This window comes from Rhinopithecus roxellana, chromosome 20, assembly GCF_007565055.1.
Source record: "Rhinopithecus roxellana isolate Shanxi Qingling chromosome 20, ASM756505v1, whole genome shotgun sequence".
NCBI lineage: Eukaryota > Metazoa > Chordata > Mammalia > Primates > Cercopithecidae > Rhinopithecus > Rhinopithecus roxellana.
The window spans coordinates 30005746-30024117 of record NC_044568.1 but is presented as its reverse complement, the minus strand read 5'-3'; the positions used below and the strand labels follow the sequence as shown (position 1 = coordinate 30024117).

At 38.4% G+C, this 18372-nt stretch overlaps 1 protein-coding gene across 5 annotated transcripts in view; it reads left to right on the top strand.

The window, feature by feature from the left end:
- PHKB (phosphorylase kinase regulatory subunit beta) overlaps positions 1–18372 on the top strand; it is a 255797-nt gene that overhangs the window by 201677 nt on the left and 35748 nt on the right. For all 5 annotated transcript variants that reach the window (XM_030925696.1, XM_010354865.2, XM_010354864.2 and 2 more), the window contains 5 exons: positions 321–425; positions 1767–1849; positions 2054–2144; positions 17143–17204; positions 17293–17455. In XM_030925696.1, coding sequence (XP_030781556.1) covers positions 321–425; positions 1767–1849; positions 2054–2144; positions 17143–17204; positions 17293–17455 — 504 coding nt within the window. The remainder of the gene's footprint in view (positions 1–320; positions 426–1766; positions 1850–2053; positions 2145–17142; positions 17205–17292; positions 17456–18372) is intronic.

Here is an 18372-nt window from a genome sequence, read left to right as displayed (position 1 = left end):
ATATCGTGTAAGTCTTATAAATATGAAGGAGCACCTCACTGCTAAATATATTTTTTCTAAGCTTTGTAAAATATCTAATTATAACAATATTTACTCACAGACTTTTTCCATCATATTAGAGGTAGACTGCTTTAAGTTTATTAGTATACTGATTCAATCAAGAAACTAAAATTTTTAACTATTATATGGATGTCACAAGCTATTAATTTATGTGCTTATTCAGAATTAAACATCAGTTTTTATTTTTGAGACTTATAGTACTGCACCTTTGCCTTTGGTATGTTCTTTAGTTATTTGTTTTAAAACTTTTTCCCTTACAGATTTATCGCATTTTAGGAAAGACTGTGGTTTGTTACCCGATTATTTTCGACCTAAGTGATTTCTACATGTCTCAGGATGTTTTCCTGCTGATAGATGACATAAAGGTAGCTTCGGAACACCTTTCTTAAAAATGGAATGACTTTGTTTCCACTGATTTTATCATATGTTACTATATTGAGTACTCCCAGATATCTGTGATACTAGGTTAACACAGTGTAAAGCATGACACTAAAACCACCTGCATAGCTTTGGAGAGTGTAAATTACTTGCAGCATTGGCATAATAGATGACCTCTGTCTTATAGACAGTTGTATGACTGCTTATTGTGCCTTTCTACAAATGAAATGAAAAGATACAATTCAGAAAAACAGGGGGACCTATTTTGAAAAATATGTTCATATGACAGTTTATCTCTTTTTGAACAAAAGGTAAATTAGCAAAATAATTTTATTCATGAAGAATATCCAGTAAAACCTCAACTAACTCATAACTCCATGAGTTAAAATCTTCACTCCCTTTTCTACTTACAGAGCAGAGAAGGTTAGAATCATGATTTAAAGCATGAAATCTGGAGCCAGACTGCATTCGTTAAAATCTTGGCTATGCCACTTGCCAGCTGTGTGTTCTTGGGCAAGTTACTTAACTCCTCTGTGCCTCGTTTTCCCATCTGTAAAACTGAATAATAATTAAGGGGTGTTCTGAGGATTAAATGAGTTAATATATGTAAAGTACTAAAAATAGTGCCTGGCATATGGTGAAGTATTGTATAAGTTTTTGATGTGATGATGATGATTATATTTAAGTCTTTGAGATGATTGATTGATTGACAGATAGATAGATAGATAATTAGTCAAATAAAGAACTCCCTCTACATTGCTAATGGTCTGTATAAATTCAGTCCAGTCTTCTCCACCTGCTGTAATATAAATCCCTAGTAATATGAAGTGAGTTAATCTTCTGAATGGCTGGCGTGATTGTTCCCCCTGAGGCCATTCTTGAACTGTATATTTTAGGCTTTTTAAAAAAAGGAGGCCAAGCACATTGGCTCATACCTGTAATCCCAGCACTTTGAGAGGCTGAGGCAGGTGGATAACTTGAGCCCAGGAGTTCTAGACCAACCTTGGCAGTCTCTAAATAAATAAACAGATAAATAGATTAAAATTTTTTAAAAGAGGGGGAAAAAACCATTAAAACAAATGTAGTGTGATTACTTTTAAGAATGAAGTTTGAAATCATTGAACTCCAAGTGGTGTTCAGCATAACTTGCATGTACCCAGAGAACCTGCTAGAGCACTTCTACCCCTAAGTAGTCTAAGTTATTCAGGGTTGGATTGTGAACTGTCTTGCTACATAAGAATTTTGTTGGCTCTTTGGCACTCATGGTTGAGCATCCTGTTCATCTTAGATACTGTGTCATTACATCCTACCTCATTCTGTTTTGACAGAATGCACTGCAGTTCATTAAACAATATTGGAAAATGCACGGACGTCCACTTTTCCTTGTTCTCATCCGGGAAGACAATATAAGGTAGGTTGATACAAGAAGTAAGGTGCAAGTGTCTCACTGCCATGAACGCAGTGAGCTCTTGGGAAGAAAGGCCTCCTTGGATTTTTTTGTATACTTCTTAGTAGGTGGTAGAATACTTTGTATATATAAGGGGCACTTAGTATTAGATTATTAATTCACCATTCTGTTGTTAATGTGTACATTTTGTTTATTTATATTTTTTAGAGGTAGCCGGTTCAACCCCATATTAGATATGCTGGCAGCCCTTAAAAAAGGAATAATTGGAGGAGTCAAAGTTCATGTGGATCGTCTACAGGTAGCCTTCTGATTCTCAGTATGCTTCTATTTTCAGGACAGTTAATCTACAATACAGCTATGTTTCTTAATATATGTTCTATTTAAGGTTTTTGTCTTAAGGTTTTATTCTCTACCTATCTTCCTATTCCTATTGTCACCTTTCCAGTTTATCTGATCCCACGAAGTCAGATGCTTGAACACTTGCAGCGATTTCCTGTGCAGAATTTTAGACTTCAGTAGCTTATCTCTAAAGCTAGGTCCATAGTGGTGAAGTGACCTGCCTTATAACCTTGGGCTTTTAGGGGCAGATTGGCTGACTGTTCGTCCAGTGCTCTTTTTCCTGCTCTATACTAACATCCAACCTGGGAATAAACCTTGTTCCGTTCAGAACTTCACAGCATTATCTTCACAGCTCCTAAATTACAGAAACATTCTTTGTTCACTGCTGGTCATAACAGCCTCTCTGTCCACAGTTCTCTCCTACTAAACACTCTGTGCTTCAGCCAATACAATAATTACTGTGTCTTGAATTTTGTGGGGTTCTGTCCCTCTGCTCACACTATTTTCTCTGCCTGGAATATCCTTCCTTCTTTCAGGGTTACTGGGCTTTGAGGTCTTACCAGACTTTAAGGGCAGCTCTACAAAATCATCCAGACCACAAACATACTTCTGTTCTTCAACATGCTTTCGTGACCTTTAACTACTAAGATTGCGGTCTATTATATAGGCTTATATACTTTCTGTAAAATAATAATGATTATTCCATGGGGTCTTTCACATAGTAGGTGCTCAATATTAAATAAGAAAGAGGAAAGTTTATAAAGAAAGACCTACATAGTGTTATAAATGGCATGTTTGCATACTCATTCATTGGTGATTGTATTTTGCATAGTTGATTTTCACCTAGGCATTTATCTTTTTTCCTTTATTTTCTGTCGCTTTGTCTTTTTGTAACACCTCCTGAGGCAATTTCTTTGATTTTTATCTTGCAGTTCTTCTATTGAGTTTTGCATGTTGGCTATCATGTTTTAAATTTTCATTTTTCGTAGTATCCTGTCCTATGGATATTTCATGGATGTCATATTTTATCTTTTCTGAGAATATCACCTAGAGGTTTTTTTCTTCTTCTTCAATTTTCCTTTCCTCTGCATTATGACTTTCAGGGGCTTTTCCCTCAGTCTTTCATGTTGGAGGCATTTGTCAGATGTCCAGTATTCTTTAGCTATTTATTAATTTTTAAAAGTGAAGGAGTAAAAAGTTCATAGGAAGCTGTGTGCTTGGGTACAAAGATTCTCTTTTTCTTTTGTTACTATTTCAGCTTTTGTTTTTGATTCAGGGAGATACATATACCTGGGTATATGCATGATGCTGAGATTTGGGGTGTAAGTGGTCCCATCATCCAGGTTCTAAGCACAGTTCCCAATAGTTTTTCATTCCTTGCCCTCCTTCCTCCCTCCCTGCTCTAGTGGTCTTTTTTTTTTTTTTTTTTTTTTTTTTTAATACTGCCCCAGCATTAGGATTCACTGGGTTGAATGGTAGTTCTGTTTTAAGTTCTCTGAGAAATCTCCAAACTGTTTTCCACAGTGGCTAAACTAATTGACATTCCCACCAAACAGTGTATAAGCATTCTCTTTTCTCTACAGCCTCACCAGCATCTGTTGTCTTTTGACTTTTTCATACTAGCCATTCTGACTAATGTGAGATGCTGTCTCACTGTGGGTTGTTTTTTGTGTGTGTGTGTATTTCTTTCTTTCTTTCTTTCTTTCTTTCTTTCTTTGTGAGACAGGGTCTCACTCTGTCACCCAGGCTGGAGTGCAGTAGAGTGCACAGCTCACTGTTCCCTCAACCACCCAAGCTCAAGGGACCCTCTCACCTCAGCCTCCCAAGTAGCTGGGACTACAGGTACATGCTGCCATGCTTAGTTTTTTGTAGAGACAGAGTCTTGCTGTGTTGCCCAGGCTGGTCTCAAACTCCTGGGCTCAAGTAATCTTCCTGCCTCTGCCTCCTGAAGTGCTAGGATTACAGGCATAAGCCACTGCACCCAACCTCATTGTGGCTTTGATTTGCATTTCTCTGATGCTTAGTGATATTGAGCTTTTTTTTTTTTTTTTTTTTCTTTTTTTATGTTTCTTCCTGTGTTTAGGAGAAAGATTCTTGATGAATTCACTTATAAGGTGACCTGATGGCAAAAGCTCCTTTTTGTTGTAGAAAGCCTCAGATGCCAATATCTGAAATTCTTTTCTCTAAGGCTTTTCAGTCTACCCAGAAAGTACATCTCTAACATCATGACCAAAGGACTTACACTTTGTTTCCATATCCTGAGAGCAGGGTGAAGGAAGGGAACCAGGGATCCCACTGTGAAGTATGCAGTCTCCAACCAAATCCACTGTTTAATCCTTGTATCTCCTGCTCTCCACCGTGCCTTATACTCTTGAGTACAGTGTTTTTAACCAGAGAAAAAGCCTTTTGTCTCTCAAAAATCAGGGAGCTGGAAGCAGATAGTAACTCCCTAAGTGTTCAGGGAATGGAAAGGAACTTTTAGACCCAGTCTTCCTACGTGGAATGTCCGTGAATCCCAGCAGTGTCTGGGTCTCAGGGTTCTGAGGCTCTTTCCTGTTCTCTTTGTCCTAATGGATTTATACCTTAGTGGGTTTATACCTTAAACATTTTTTTCCACTATTATTTTAGGGATTTTAGGAAAAACAGGAGTTAAATATATATCTTGGTCATATTAACCAGAAATCTACTTTTGATGTTATACTTAAATGTCCCTTCCATTCCAGGATGTAGCTAGGCATTTTTCTATTCCTTTTAAGAAATAAGTGGGCCTATATGGAAAAGAAAAAAGACCTAGATAATTTTGAAGAGAAATATAAGATTTGAATAAATGATGGGCTATACCATATTCTTGGATAAAAAGACTATTACAAAAATGTGAGTACCTCCTAAATTAGTCTACTAGTTTATTATAATCATGGTCATTTCAGTGGAGTAGAGCTTTTGGCAATTTCACATGGTTAAGGGCCCACCAGGGAAGAGGGATTTCAGTAAATACTTCAGACTTTCAGATGACCCTCTTGAAAAGCTATACCTTTGAGTAAAAGGGAATCAGAAATAGTTCACTCCTCACAAAGGGTAGTGGATAACATCCAGAACCCCAAAGTATTTCTACAAATATGTACAATGTCTGTCTTTCATTCAAAATTATCAGGCATGCTAGGAGTGATCAACAACAGAGAGCCACCTACATTGGTTTAGATATTAGAGTTATCAGACATAGACGTCTAAATAACTACGATCACTATGTTTAAGAAATTAGATAACAAGTTGGAGAATTTTATTAGAAACTTCAATAGTATATTAAAAAAGAATCAAATAGAAATTCTAAATGAAAAATTCAGTCACCAAAATTGAGGTCAGTGAAACAGTGTAGTACTTATTCACTATAATTGATGGCAGAGGATAGGTAACTCAGAAAAACACCCCAGTATACACACAAGTACTTAAAATAATATGTGATCAAGGAAACAATGAATTAATGGTGGATGTATAGATTATTTAATATATAGTTTGGGGAAAATTAAGGAAGTTAGAGTATCGCCTCACATCATACACCAAAATACATTTCAGGTGGATTAAATGACTTAATTTTAAAAGATGTTTATTTTAAGAAGAAATCAAAATACTTTCAAGCTTTTATTTTGGGCATATCATAAGCTATCAGTTTTAGCCCCTAATGTTGACAAATTCTTAGTTTTGTGATGACTTTGAGTTGAAAATAATTTTACTTTACTTTGAAGTTTAATATTCTACCATGTTGTGGAAAGTTTTCATTTTATTTGAAGAGTCATAGACAAATTATAAAGACAGTGCAAAATGCGGTGATTTTCTCTCAGGTCAATAAATTGAAGGTTTCTCCTTTTCTTTTTATTTTCTTTTAATGTCAAGCACAGCATAGCGTTTTAAAGTTAGAATGATATCCTTTTTAATCCTGCCTCATCTGAAATTGGGAAACTTTTTGCTTATATATCCTTATACACAAAACTCAAGTTGGTCAAGACCTTAAGATATTTCATCTAATCCCCTCCTTTTACAAACAGAACTAGAGCTCTTTGTAGGACAGTAACTGTCTGTAGTCCTAAGACTAGTTACTGCAGATAGGAATAGAATTCATGGTTTCCCATTCCTAGTTCACAACTTTTTATACTCAAGCACCTGAACTTTCATCACTTTCTTTTCTGCAGCAGAGTTTAATGTCTACTTCACTACCTATCTCATTTTCCCATTTTTAGTTGTGTTTCAGAAATTATAGGAGAAAGAGGTCAGTAGTTTTGTCATGATTCAAATAATTTTACTTTTTTTTTTGAAACAGAGTCTCACTTTGTCACCAAGGCTGGAGCACAGTGGCGCGATCTTGGCTCACTGCAACCTCCACCTCCTAGGTTCAAGCGATTCTTCTTCTTCAGCCTACCAAGTAGCTGGGACTACAGGCATGTGCCACCACGCCCGGCTAATTTTTTGTATTTTAGTAGAGATGGGGTTTCACCGTGTTAGCCAGGATGGTCTTGATCTCCTGACCTCATGATCCACCCGTCTCAGCCTCCCAAAGTGCTGGGATTACAGGCATGAGCCACTGGGCCTGGCCGAGTTTTACCTTTTTTAAAAAATGTAAATGGAAGTTCACCATTTGTGTTTTCACTTTTTCCTTCTTTTATTTAAATTAAAAATATTTATCAAAAGCAAAATGTAAGTATATAACTGTTCTAGACTTATAGTCATCAGTAGCCCAAAATGTCAATGATATTTTTGAAGATCTTCTGAATTTAAACATCTCTAAAAATTGTGGTAAAACATACATAACATAAAATTTGCAATCTTAATCATTTTTAAGTGTCCAGTTTAGTGGTGTTAACTACATTCACCTTGTTGTGCAAACAATCTCTAGAACTATTTTCATCTTGCAAAACTCAAACTCTATACTCATAAACAACAGTTCCTCATTCTCCCCACACTCCAACCTTCATTATTTTTACTAATATAATCAATGAAAATGGCATCTATATGCTCCTCTTGGGTTTTATTTCAAATCCTTTCAAATTTCCATATCCCCTGATCCAGTTTTACTCATTACTAGGATCCCAGCCTCTTCTCCCAGCCCCATTACCCAGGACATCTCTCCATGCAGTTCGTTGGTAGCCGTGCTTTCCATGCCCCAAATATACTTGGTTTCCAAATCTCTAAATGTAATTGGAGTTTTATGCCCTCATGCTATGATGGTATTTTAGAGTTGCCTTTTCTTTTTTTCTTTCTATGTCATACTTTAATTTTACAGCTTAGGTGAATGTTTTGTCTTTAGTGAAGCCTCCGGGACTGGAATTAATTTCTCCTTTCATTGTCCTTCTATGACATTTTGCTTGAATGTTTGCTATAGCTCTTCTTTCATTTTATGTTTAGCTAGTTTCTTCTGCCTGCCTCGCTCTGTGGTTTGTAATCCTTTTCAGCTCAAGGTTCACTCATCTCTGCATCCCCAGAGTACTCTCCTCACTACTGTTATCTGTGGGAAATATTTAAATATTGCCTCATTGATTCAACAAATATTTACTGTGCTCCGACTGTAGGCACTAGGGATGTAGTGATGAATATGATACACAAGGTTTTTGACCACATGGGACTTAAATTCTAAAGGGAAAGCCCAACAGAAAACAAAGGTAGGTTGGGAGAGTGATGGGAAGGAATGCAGTCTTGGGTAGGATGGTCTATTGGAAAGGACCTGGTGGGATATAATTGAGTGTTTTAAATATTATATTGCATTTCACACATACAGTATTATTTAATTACCATCAGAAATAGAACACTAATGCCTAGCAAATTGGTTGTTAAGTTTACTTTTTCCAATACTAATATAGGAGCTTCTACAATCAACTGAATTTTTTTTAATCAAAAGCCCTATAGATTATTAATGGAATTTAACATTTGTCTATTAACTCAGAGTAAACATTTATTTTATGGGCTGAATTAGAATATAAGGGTGAGTGGGCTAATAAAATGGAAATTATTAAATACAATTTTTTTCTGTTTCAGCATTAGCTATAAGCTTTAAGAATTAAGTAATTCTTGACTCTCTCTTGTCTCTCATACCCTGTGTTACAATTTATTATTAAATCCTGTTGTCTCTATCCTCAAATTGTATCCAGAATCTAACCACTTCCCATCATCTTCAGTGCTATTATCATGGTCCAAGCTACCATTATCCCTCGCCTAGGTTTTTACAGTGATCTCCTAAATTCCAACTAGACATAAGACAGCCTGTTCATGCTCTACCTGGTCATAGGCAGATTCTGTCATATATCATAAGCCTCCAATGATTTCCTCTCTCACACAAACTGGAAACCGCTGTTCTTCAAATGGTCTATGTGCTCTCCATGGTCTGGACCTACATCTCTTATTTCATTTCCTATCAGCTGCCCCATCTACTCTATTTCAACCACACTTTCCTCCTTACTGCTCGCAAAGACACTAAGCATGCTCCTGCCTCAGGACCTTTGCACTTACCACTCCCAGCCCCGTACACTCTTCCCTCAGATCCATATCATTGACTATAGTCCTTTGTTCAGTTTCTGATTACATGTTACTTTATTAGAGAAATCGTTTCTGATCACCTATATGAAATAGCTAACAACCCTCATCCTACTCCCCTGCCCTGGTACTCCCCATCCCCTACCTTTCTTATTTCTACTTTGCACTTATCACCATCTGACATAATAAATACATATATGTAGTAATAATATATATTATAATTATTATATACATAGAGTCATATGCCACATAACAGCATTTTAGTCAATGATGGACCATGTATACAGTGGAGGTCTCATAAGATTTTAATACTGTATTTTTACTGTACCTTTTCTATCTTTAGATACACAAATACTTACCATCATATTACAGTTGCCTACAGTACTGTAATGTACAGTACATGTTTGTAGTCTAAGAGCAATAGGCTGTGCCATATAGCTTAGTGCTTAGTAGGCTATACCACAGTTTGTGTAAGTACACTCTATGCGTGTTCACACAACAAGATTGCCTAATGATGCATTTCTCAGAATGTATCTTGGTCATTAAGCGATGCATGACTGTGTGTGTGTGTGTGTGTGTGTATGGCTTTTTTATTGTCTGTCCGCTACACATACCTTTAAGAACAGTTTTAAGAAGGCAAGAATGTTATGTATTTTGTTCATGCTGTATCCTCAATACCTAACATAGTACCTAGTAGGCCTTCAATAAATATTTGTCTAACAAATTATTTAACTGAAGAGCAAGATGTATACATGCTAGCCTACATATTAGGAAATATCATTCAATGAACCTGCCTAGGCACAGACCCTGCTCTTAGGGAACTTACTGTTCCAGAGTGACCTGACTATAGCCAGGCTAGTAAAAATGTGCAGATCAACTGCATAGTCGACCTTTTTCACTCAAACTCAAGGAAACTTTATTATGATTGCTATTAATATGTCCATCCTGTCATCTGTAAACGGGCATTTGTTGATCTACTTTGTTTATGAGTTTCCACTAGAGGAGAAGGCACTACTACTCTGGGTAGTTAGCCAACAAAAGCAACATTCCCAGTGTCCTGTTTCTTCACATTTGAGATGAACAGTGAGAAAATAGAGAAAATAATATATGTTATAAATATTGTATAAATATGTAATAAATATTGCCTTACTTTTAAGTAATAATTTATGGCTTGTTTTTTATGAGTACATTTCTCAATTTTCTCTGACAATTCATCAGATAATTAGAAGTGACACATAATGTTAAAAATCATTGTAGGTTTATCATTCATTTATACTGTTCATACTGTTCACCGTGAACCACTGACAAACACAGTGTTTCAGTTCAGACTCATTTAGTTTGTTCAGCCTATAATCAGAAACTAATGGAAAATAAAATGACCAAATATGGGTAGCCATACTCCAGAATGCAGAGAAGCATTGGCCTGGATAACGAATACCTTCATGTTCCTGAAAAAAATGCAGTCTTGTCGGTATCCTATCATTGGATGACCCAGAAATACATTACAGTAGCAGAATCCAAAGTGCAATTTCACATCTTTTCCCAAAACAATTTTAGTGTTATATGTGTTTTCTAATTTGGATATTTTATTTTACTTTATTTATTTTTTGAGACGGAGTCTCGCTCCGCCAGGCCAGAGTACAGTGGTGCGATCTCGGCTCACTACAACCTCCACCTTCCGTGTTCAAGTGATTCTCCTGCCTTAACCTCCCGAGTAGCTGGGACTACAGGCACATGCCACCACGCCGAGCTAATTTTTGTATTTTTAGGAGAGTTGGGGTTTCACCAGGATGGCCAGGATGGCCTTGATCTCTTGACCTCGTGATCCGCCTGCCTTGGCCCCACAAAGTGCTGGGATTACAGGCATGAGCCACTGCCCCCCAGTCAGAAATGTAATTTTTTTTAGCATTTTAATGGTTACTGAATTATTTTAATTCCAGCTTAAAAGTAAATGCCTGCAATTCTAAGAACAGAGAGTTCATCTCATGTTGACCTATTTATAATGACTCATAAACTTGTAACTTGATGTGTATATTCTATTTTAGGGGTTTGTGTGTGTGTGTGTGTAGAAACCTGTGTGATTTTCAAATGTTCATTTAAGAATTACTTCAGAACTGTATATATATATATATATATATATATTTTTTTTTTTTTTTTATTATACTTTAAGTTCTAGGGTACATGTGCATAACGTGCAGGTTTGTTACATATGTATACTTATGCCATGTTGGTGTGCTGCACCCATCAACTCGTCAGCACCCATCAATTCATCATTTATATCATGTATAACTCCCCAATGCAATCCCTCCCTCCTCCCCCCTCCCCATGATAGGCCCCAGTGTGTGATGTTCCCCTTCCCGAGTCCAAGTGATCTCATTGTTCAGGTCCCACCTATGAGTGAGAACATGCGGTGTTTGGTTTTCTCTTCTTGTGATAGTTTGCTAAGAATGATCGTTTCCAGCTGCATCCATGTCCCTACAAAGGACGCAAACTCATCCTTTTTTTATGGCTGCATAGTATTCCATGGTGTATATGTGCCACATTTTCTTAATCCAGTCTGTCACAGATGGACATTTGGGTTGATTCCAAGTCTTTGCTCTTGTGAATAGTGCCGCAATAAACATACGTGTGCATGTGTCTTTGTAGTAGAATAATTTATAATCCTTTGGGTATATACCCAGTAGTGGGATGGCTGGGTCATATGGTACATCTAGTTCTAGATCCTTGAGGAATTGCCATACTGTTTTCCATAATGGTTGAATTAGTTTACAATCCCACCAACAGTGTAAAAGTGTTCCTATTTCTCCACATCCTCTCCAACACCTGTTGTTTCCTGACTTCTTAATGATTGCCATTCTAACTGGTGTGAGATGGTATCTCATTGTGGTTTTGATTTGCATTTCTCTGATGGCGAGTGATGATGAGCATTTTTTCATGTGTCTGTTGGCTGTAGGAATGTCTTCTTTTGAGAAATGTCTGTTCATATCCTTTGCCCACTTTTTGATGGGGTTGTTTGTTTTTTTCTTGTATATTTGTTTGAGTTCTTTGTAGATTCTGGATATTAGCCCTTTGTCAGATGAGTAGGTTGCAAAAATTTTCTCCCATTCTGTAGGTTGCCTGTTCACTCTGATGGCAGTTTCTTTTGCTGTTCAAAAGCTCTTTAGTTTAATTAGATCCCATTTGTCAATTTTTGCTTTTGCTGCCGTTGCTTTTGGTGTTTTAGACATGAAGTCCTTGCCCATGCCTATGTCCTGAATGGTACTACCTAGATTTTCTTCTAGGGTTTTTATGGTATTAGGTCTAACATTTAAGTCTCTAATCCATCTTGAATTAATCTTCGTATAAGGGGTAAGGAAAGGATCCAGTTTCAGCTTTCTACTTATGGCTAGCCAATTTTCCCAGCACCATTTATTAAATAGGGAGTCCTTTCCCCATTTCTTGTTTCTCTCAGGTTTGTCAAAGATCAGATGGCTGTAGATGTGTGGTATTATTTCTGAGGGCTCTGTTGTGTTCCATTGGTCTATATCTCTGTTTTGGTACCAGTACCATGCTGTTTTGGTTACTGTAGCCTTGTAGTATAGTTTGAAGTCAGGTAGCGTGACGCCTCCAGCTTTGTCCTTTTGACTTAGGATTGTCTTGGCAATGCGGGCTCTTTTTTGGTTCCATATGAACTTTAAAGCAGTTTTTTCCAATTCTGTGAAGAAACTCATTGGTAGCTTGATGGGGATGGCATTGAATCTATAAATAACCTTGGGCAGTATGGCCATTTTCACGATATTGATTCTTCCTATCCATGAGCATGGTATGTTCTTCCATTTGTTTGTGTCCTCTTTGATTTCACTGAGCAGTGGTTTGTAGTTCTCCTTGAAGAGGTCCTTGACATCCCTTGGAAGTTGGATTCCTAGGTATTTGATTCTCTTTGAAGCAATTGTGAATGGAAGTTCATTCATGATTTGGCTCTCTGTTTGTCTGTTACTGGTGTATAAGAATGCTTGTGATTTTTGCACATTGATTTTGTATCCTGAGACTTTGCTGAAGTTGCTTATCAGCTTAAGGAGATTTTGGGCTGAGACAATGGGGTTTTCTAAATATACAATCATGTCATCTGCAAACAGGGACAATTTGACTTCTTCTTTTCCTAACTGAATACCCTTGATTTCTTTCTCTTGCCTGATTGCCCTAGCCAGAACTTCCAACACTATGTTGAATAGGAGTGGTGAGAGAGGGCATCCCTGTCTTGTGCCAGTTTTCAAAGGGAATTCTTCCAGTTTTTGCCCATCCAGTATGATATTAGCTGTGGGTTTGTCATAAATAGCTCTTATTATTTTGAGGTACGTTCCATCAATACCGAATTTATTGAGCGTTTTTAGCATGAAGGGCTGCTGAATTTTGTCAAAAGCCTTTTCTGCATCTATTGAGATAATCATGTGGTTCTTGACTTTGGTTCTGTTTATATGCTGGATTACGTTTATTGATTTGCGAATGTTGAACCAGCCTTGCATCCCAGGGATGAAGCCCACTTGATCATGGTGGATAAGCTTTTTGATGTGCTGCTGAATCCGGTTTGCCAGTATTTTATTGAGGATTTTTGCATCGATGTTCATCAGGGATAGTGGTCTAAAATTCTCTTTTTTTGTTGTGTCTCTGCCAGGCTTTGGTATCAGGATGATGTTGGCCTCATAAAATGAGTTAGGGAGGATTCCCTCTTTTTCTATTAATTGGAATAGTTTCAGAAGGAATGGTACCAGCTTCTCCTTGTACCTCTGGTAGAATTCAGCTGTGAATCCATCTGGTCCTGGACTTTTTTTGGTTGGTAGGCTATTAATTATTGCCTCAATTTCAGAGCCTGCTATTGGTCTATTCAGGGATTCAACTTCTTCCTGGTTTAGTCTTGGAAGAGTGTAAGTGTCCAGGAAATTATCCATTTCTTCTAGATTTTCTAGTTGATTTGCGTAGAGGTGTTTATAGTATTCTCTGATGGTAGTTTGTATTTCTGTGGGGTCGGTCGTGATATCCCCTTTATCATTTTTTAATGCGTTTATATGATTCCTCTCTCTTTTCTTCTTTATTAGTCTTGCTAGTGGTCTGTCAATTTTGTTGATCTTTTCAAAAAACCAACTCCTGGATTCATTGATTTTTTGGAGGGTTTTTTGTGTCTATCCCCTTCAGTTCTGCTCTGATCTTAGTTATTTCTTGCCTTCTGCTAGCTTTTGACTGTGTTTGTTCTTGCCTCTCTAGTTCTTTTAATTGTGATGTTAGAGTGTCAATTTTAGATCTTTCCTGCTTTCTCTTGTGGGCATTTAGTGCTATAAATTTCCCTCTACACACTGCTTTAAATGTGTCCCAGGGATTCTGGTATGTTGTATCTTTGTTCTCATTGGTTTCAAAGAACATCTTTATTTCTGCCTTCATTTCATTATGTACCCAGTAGTCATTCAGGAGCAGGTTGTTTAGTTTCCATGTAGTTGAGCGGTTTTGATTGAGTTTCTTAGTCCTGAGTTGTAGTTTGATTGCACTGTGGTCTGAGAGACAGTTTGTTATAATTTCTGTTCTTTTACATTTGCTGAGGAGTGCTTTACTTCCAATTATGTGGTCAATTTTGGAATAAGTGCGATGTGGTGCTGAGAAGAATGTATATTCTGTTGATTTGGGGTGGAGAGTTCTATAGATGTCTATTAGGTCCGCTTGGTGCAGAGATGAGTTCAATTCCTGGATATCCTTGTTAACTTTCTGTCTCGTTGATCTGTCTAATGTTGACAGTGGAGTGTTGAAGTCTCCCATTATTATTGTATGGGAGTCTAAGTCTCTTTGTAAGTCTCTAAGGACTTGCTTTATGAATCTGGGTGCTCCTGTATTGGGTGCATATATATTTAGGATAGTTAGCTCTTCCTGTTGAATTGATCCCTTTACCATTATGTAGTGGCCTTCTTTGTCTCTTTTGATCTTTGATGGTTTAAAGTCTGTTTTATCAGAGACCAGTATTGCAACCCCTGCTTTTTTTTGTTCTCCATTTGCTTGGTAGATCTTCCTCCATCCCTTTATTTTGAGCCTATGTATGTCTCTGCATGTGAGATGGGTCTCCTGAATACAGCAGACTGATGGGTCTTGACTCTTTATCCAGTTTGCCAGTCTGTGTCTTTTCATTGGAGCATTTAGTCCATTAACATTTAAGGTTAATATTGTTATGTGTGAACTTGATCCTGCCATTATGATATTAACTGGTTATTTTGCTCGTTAGTTGATGCAGTTTCTTCCTAGCCTCGATGGTCTTTACATTTTGGCATGTTTTTGCAATGGCTGGGACCGGTTGTTCCTTTCCATGTTTAGGGCTTCCTTCAGGGTCTCTTGTAAGGCAGGCCTGGTGGTGACAAAATCTCTAAGCATTTGCTTATCTGTAAAGGATTTTATTTCTCCTTCACTTATGAAACTTAGTTTGGCTGGATATGAAATTCTGGGTTTAAAATTATTTTCTTTAAGAATGTTGAATATTGGCCCCTACTCTCTTCTGGCTTGTAGAGTTTCTGCCGAGAGACTGCTGTTAGTCTGATGGGTTTCCCTTTGTGGGTAACCCGACCTTTCTCTCTGGCTGCCCTTAAGATTCTTTCCTTCATTTCAACTTTGGTGAATCTGGCAATTATGTGTCTTGGAGTTGCTCTTCTGGAGGAGTATCTTTGTGGCGTTCTCTGTATTTCCTGAATTTGAATGTTGGCCTGCCCTACTAGGTTGGGGAAGTTCTCCTGGATGATATCCTGAAGAGTGTTTTCCAACTTGGTTCCATTTTCCCCCTCACTTTCAGGCACCCCAATCAGACGTAGATTTGGTCTTTTTACATAATCCCATACTTCTTGCAGGCTTTGTTCATTTCTTGTTCTTCTTTTTTCTTTTGGTTTCTCTTCTCACTTCATTTCATTCATTTGATCCTCAATCGCTGATACTCTTTCTTCCAGTTGATCGAGTCGGTAACTGAAGCTTGTACATTTGTCACGTATTTCTCGTGTCATGGTTTTCATCTCTGTCATTTCGTTTATGACCTTCTCTGCATTAATTAGTCTAGCTGTCAATTCTTCCACTCTTTTTTCAAGATTTTTAGTTTCTTTGCGCTGGGTACGTAATTCCTCCTTTAGCTCTGAGTAGTTTGATGGACTGAAGCCTTCTTCTCTCATCTCGTCAAAGTCATTCTCTGACCAGCTTCGATGCGTTGCTGGCAATGGGCTTCGCTCCTTTGCAGGGGGAGATGCGCTCTTATTTTTTGAATTTCCAGCTTTTTTGCCCTGCTTTTTCCCCATCTTTGTGGTTTTATCTGCCTCTGGTCTTTGATGATGGTGATGTACTGATGGGGTTTTGGTATAGGTGTCCTTCCTGTTTGATAGTTTTCCATCTAACAGTCAGGATCCTCAGCTGTAGGTCTGTTGGAGATTGCTTGAGGTCCACTCCAGACCCTGTTTGCCTGGGTATCAGCAGCAGAGGTTGCAGAAGATAGAATATTGCTGAACAGCGAGTGTACCTGTCTGATTCTTACTTTGGAAGCTTCCTCTCAGGGGTGTACTCCACCCTGTGAGGTGTGGGGTGTCAGTCTGCCCCTAGTGGGGGATGTCTCCCAGTTAGGCTACTCAGGGGTCAGGGACCCACTTGAGCAGGCAGTCTGTCCCTTCTCAGATCTCATCCTCTGTGTTGGGAGATCCACTGCTCTCTTCAAAGCTGTCAGACAGAGTCGTTTGGGTCTGCAGAGGTTTCTGCTACTTTTGTTATTGTTGTTAACTGTGCCCTGTCCCCAGAGGTGGAGTCTACAGAGACAGGCAGGTTTCTTTGAGCTGCTGTGAGCTCCACCCAGTTGGAGCTTCCCAGAGGCTTTGTTACCTACTTATGCCTCAGCAATGGCGGGCACCCCTCCCCCAGCCTCGCTGCTGCCTTGCAGTTAGATCGCAGACTGCTGTGTTAGCAATGAGGGAGGCTCCGTGGGCGTGGGACCCTCCCAGCCAGGTGTGGGATATATTCTCCTGGTGTGCCCGTTTGCTTAAAGCGCAGTATTGGGGTGGGAGTTACCGGATTTTCCAGGTGTTGTGTGTCTCAGTTCCCCTGGCTAGGAAAAGGGATTCCCTTCCCCCTTGCGCTTCCCAGGTGAGGTGATGCCTCGCCCTGCTTCAGCTCTCGCTGGTCAGGCTGCAGCAACTGACCAGCACCGATTGTCCGGCACTCCCTAGTGAGATGACCCCAGTACCTCAGTTGAAAATGCAGAAATCACCAGTCTTCTGTGTCGCTCGCGCTGGGAGTTGGAGACTGGAGCCGTTCCTATTCGGCCATCTTGCTCCGCCTCACAACTGTATATATTTTTAAGCAATTTTTTGATGTATTACTTAATTACAGAAAGGTATGCACACAGGCCATAAGAGTATGGCTTGATGTATCTAAGAGTTTCTAATCCTTTTTTGATCACGTTTCAGACACTAATATCTGGAGCTGTAGTAGAACAACTTGATTTCCTGCGAATCAGTGACACAGAAGAGTAAGTCCCTTTGGGTCATTTCATTTTGGGTTTTTTGAAATTACATTAGAAAAGTAGAAAATATGAAACCTTTTCTTTTACTTTCTAGGCTTCCAGAATTTAAGAGTTTTGAGGAACTAGAACCTCCCAAACATTCAAAAGTCAAACGTCAAAGCAGCACCCCTAGTGCTCCTGAACTGGGACAGCAGCCGGATGTCAACATTAGTGAATGGAAGGACAAACCCACCCACGAAATTCTGCAAAAACTGAATGTGAGACAGATGCACTTCCCGCATGGCCCTCAGTTGCTGGAGCAGAAGCTCCCAGAGTCAGACCATATGTCTTTTTGTCCTCTCAGTGAAGGTAGCAATTAATCTGGAGGTGGATAACTTGTCTACACCCAGGGCAATCATGAGAAGTTGTTCTCTTGGTCTAACATCTGCATAGATATCTTTAAAAATGCTTAAGAATTGCAGGTGAATATGTTTGTCTTGGATACACAAGTATGGTATGAGCCATTAAAGAAGTCAATGATAATTGCCTGTGGGTTCTCCAGATTTCTCTTTCAGAGCCCTCTTTCTCCCTTTCTGCCCCCATCTTGTCTCCTGCCCCAGTGTTTAGGTGTAATGCTTGCTTTAGATCAGTCCTGTCACTGAGTAAAGCAGTCCTTTCACTGCATTCATACAAATATTTTAGCAAATGAATATTTATCTTTCCTAAGATTACTTATGTTTCAGAAGAGTAAGGGTGGATAGGGTATAGTACTGATTCAGAGAAACGAAATTCTCCCAGTAGAGCAATAAGCACTGTGACGTTTTGTTTGGGGCATACAAATTTGAGCATGTAGACCAAATAGATATCCTTCCAGATGTGACCAATTCTTGTTGATGGATATTGTATAGATCCAAATAAGCATGAATAAGATATAATATGGCATAAAGCACATAGCACAATGCCCTAATATGTAATAAACCCTCTAAACAAGTGCCCTCCTATCATCTATCTCTTCACAACAGTTTGCTAGCAACATGGTCTCCCATTTACCAATAAGAAGAATCAAGAAGGGAGTGGTTAAATAACCTGGCCAAGTCTCTCAGAGAGTGGCAAAATCAATATTATTGTTTGTAGATAAAATATTTTCTGTTCATTACTTATCTTGTTTTCTGGCAAATTTGATTATTAAATCCTA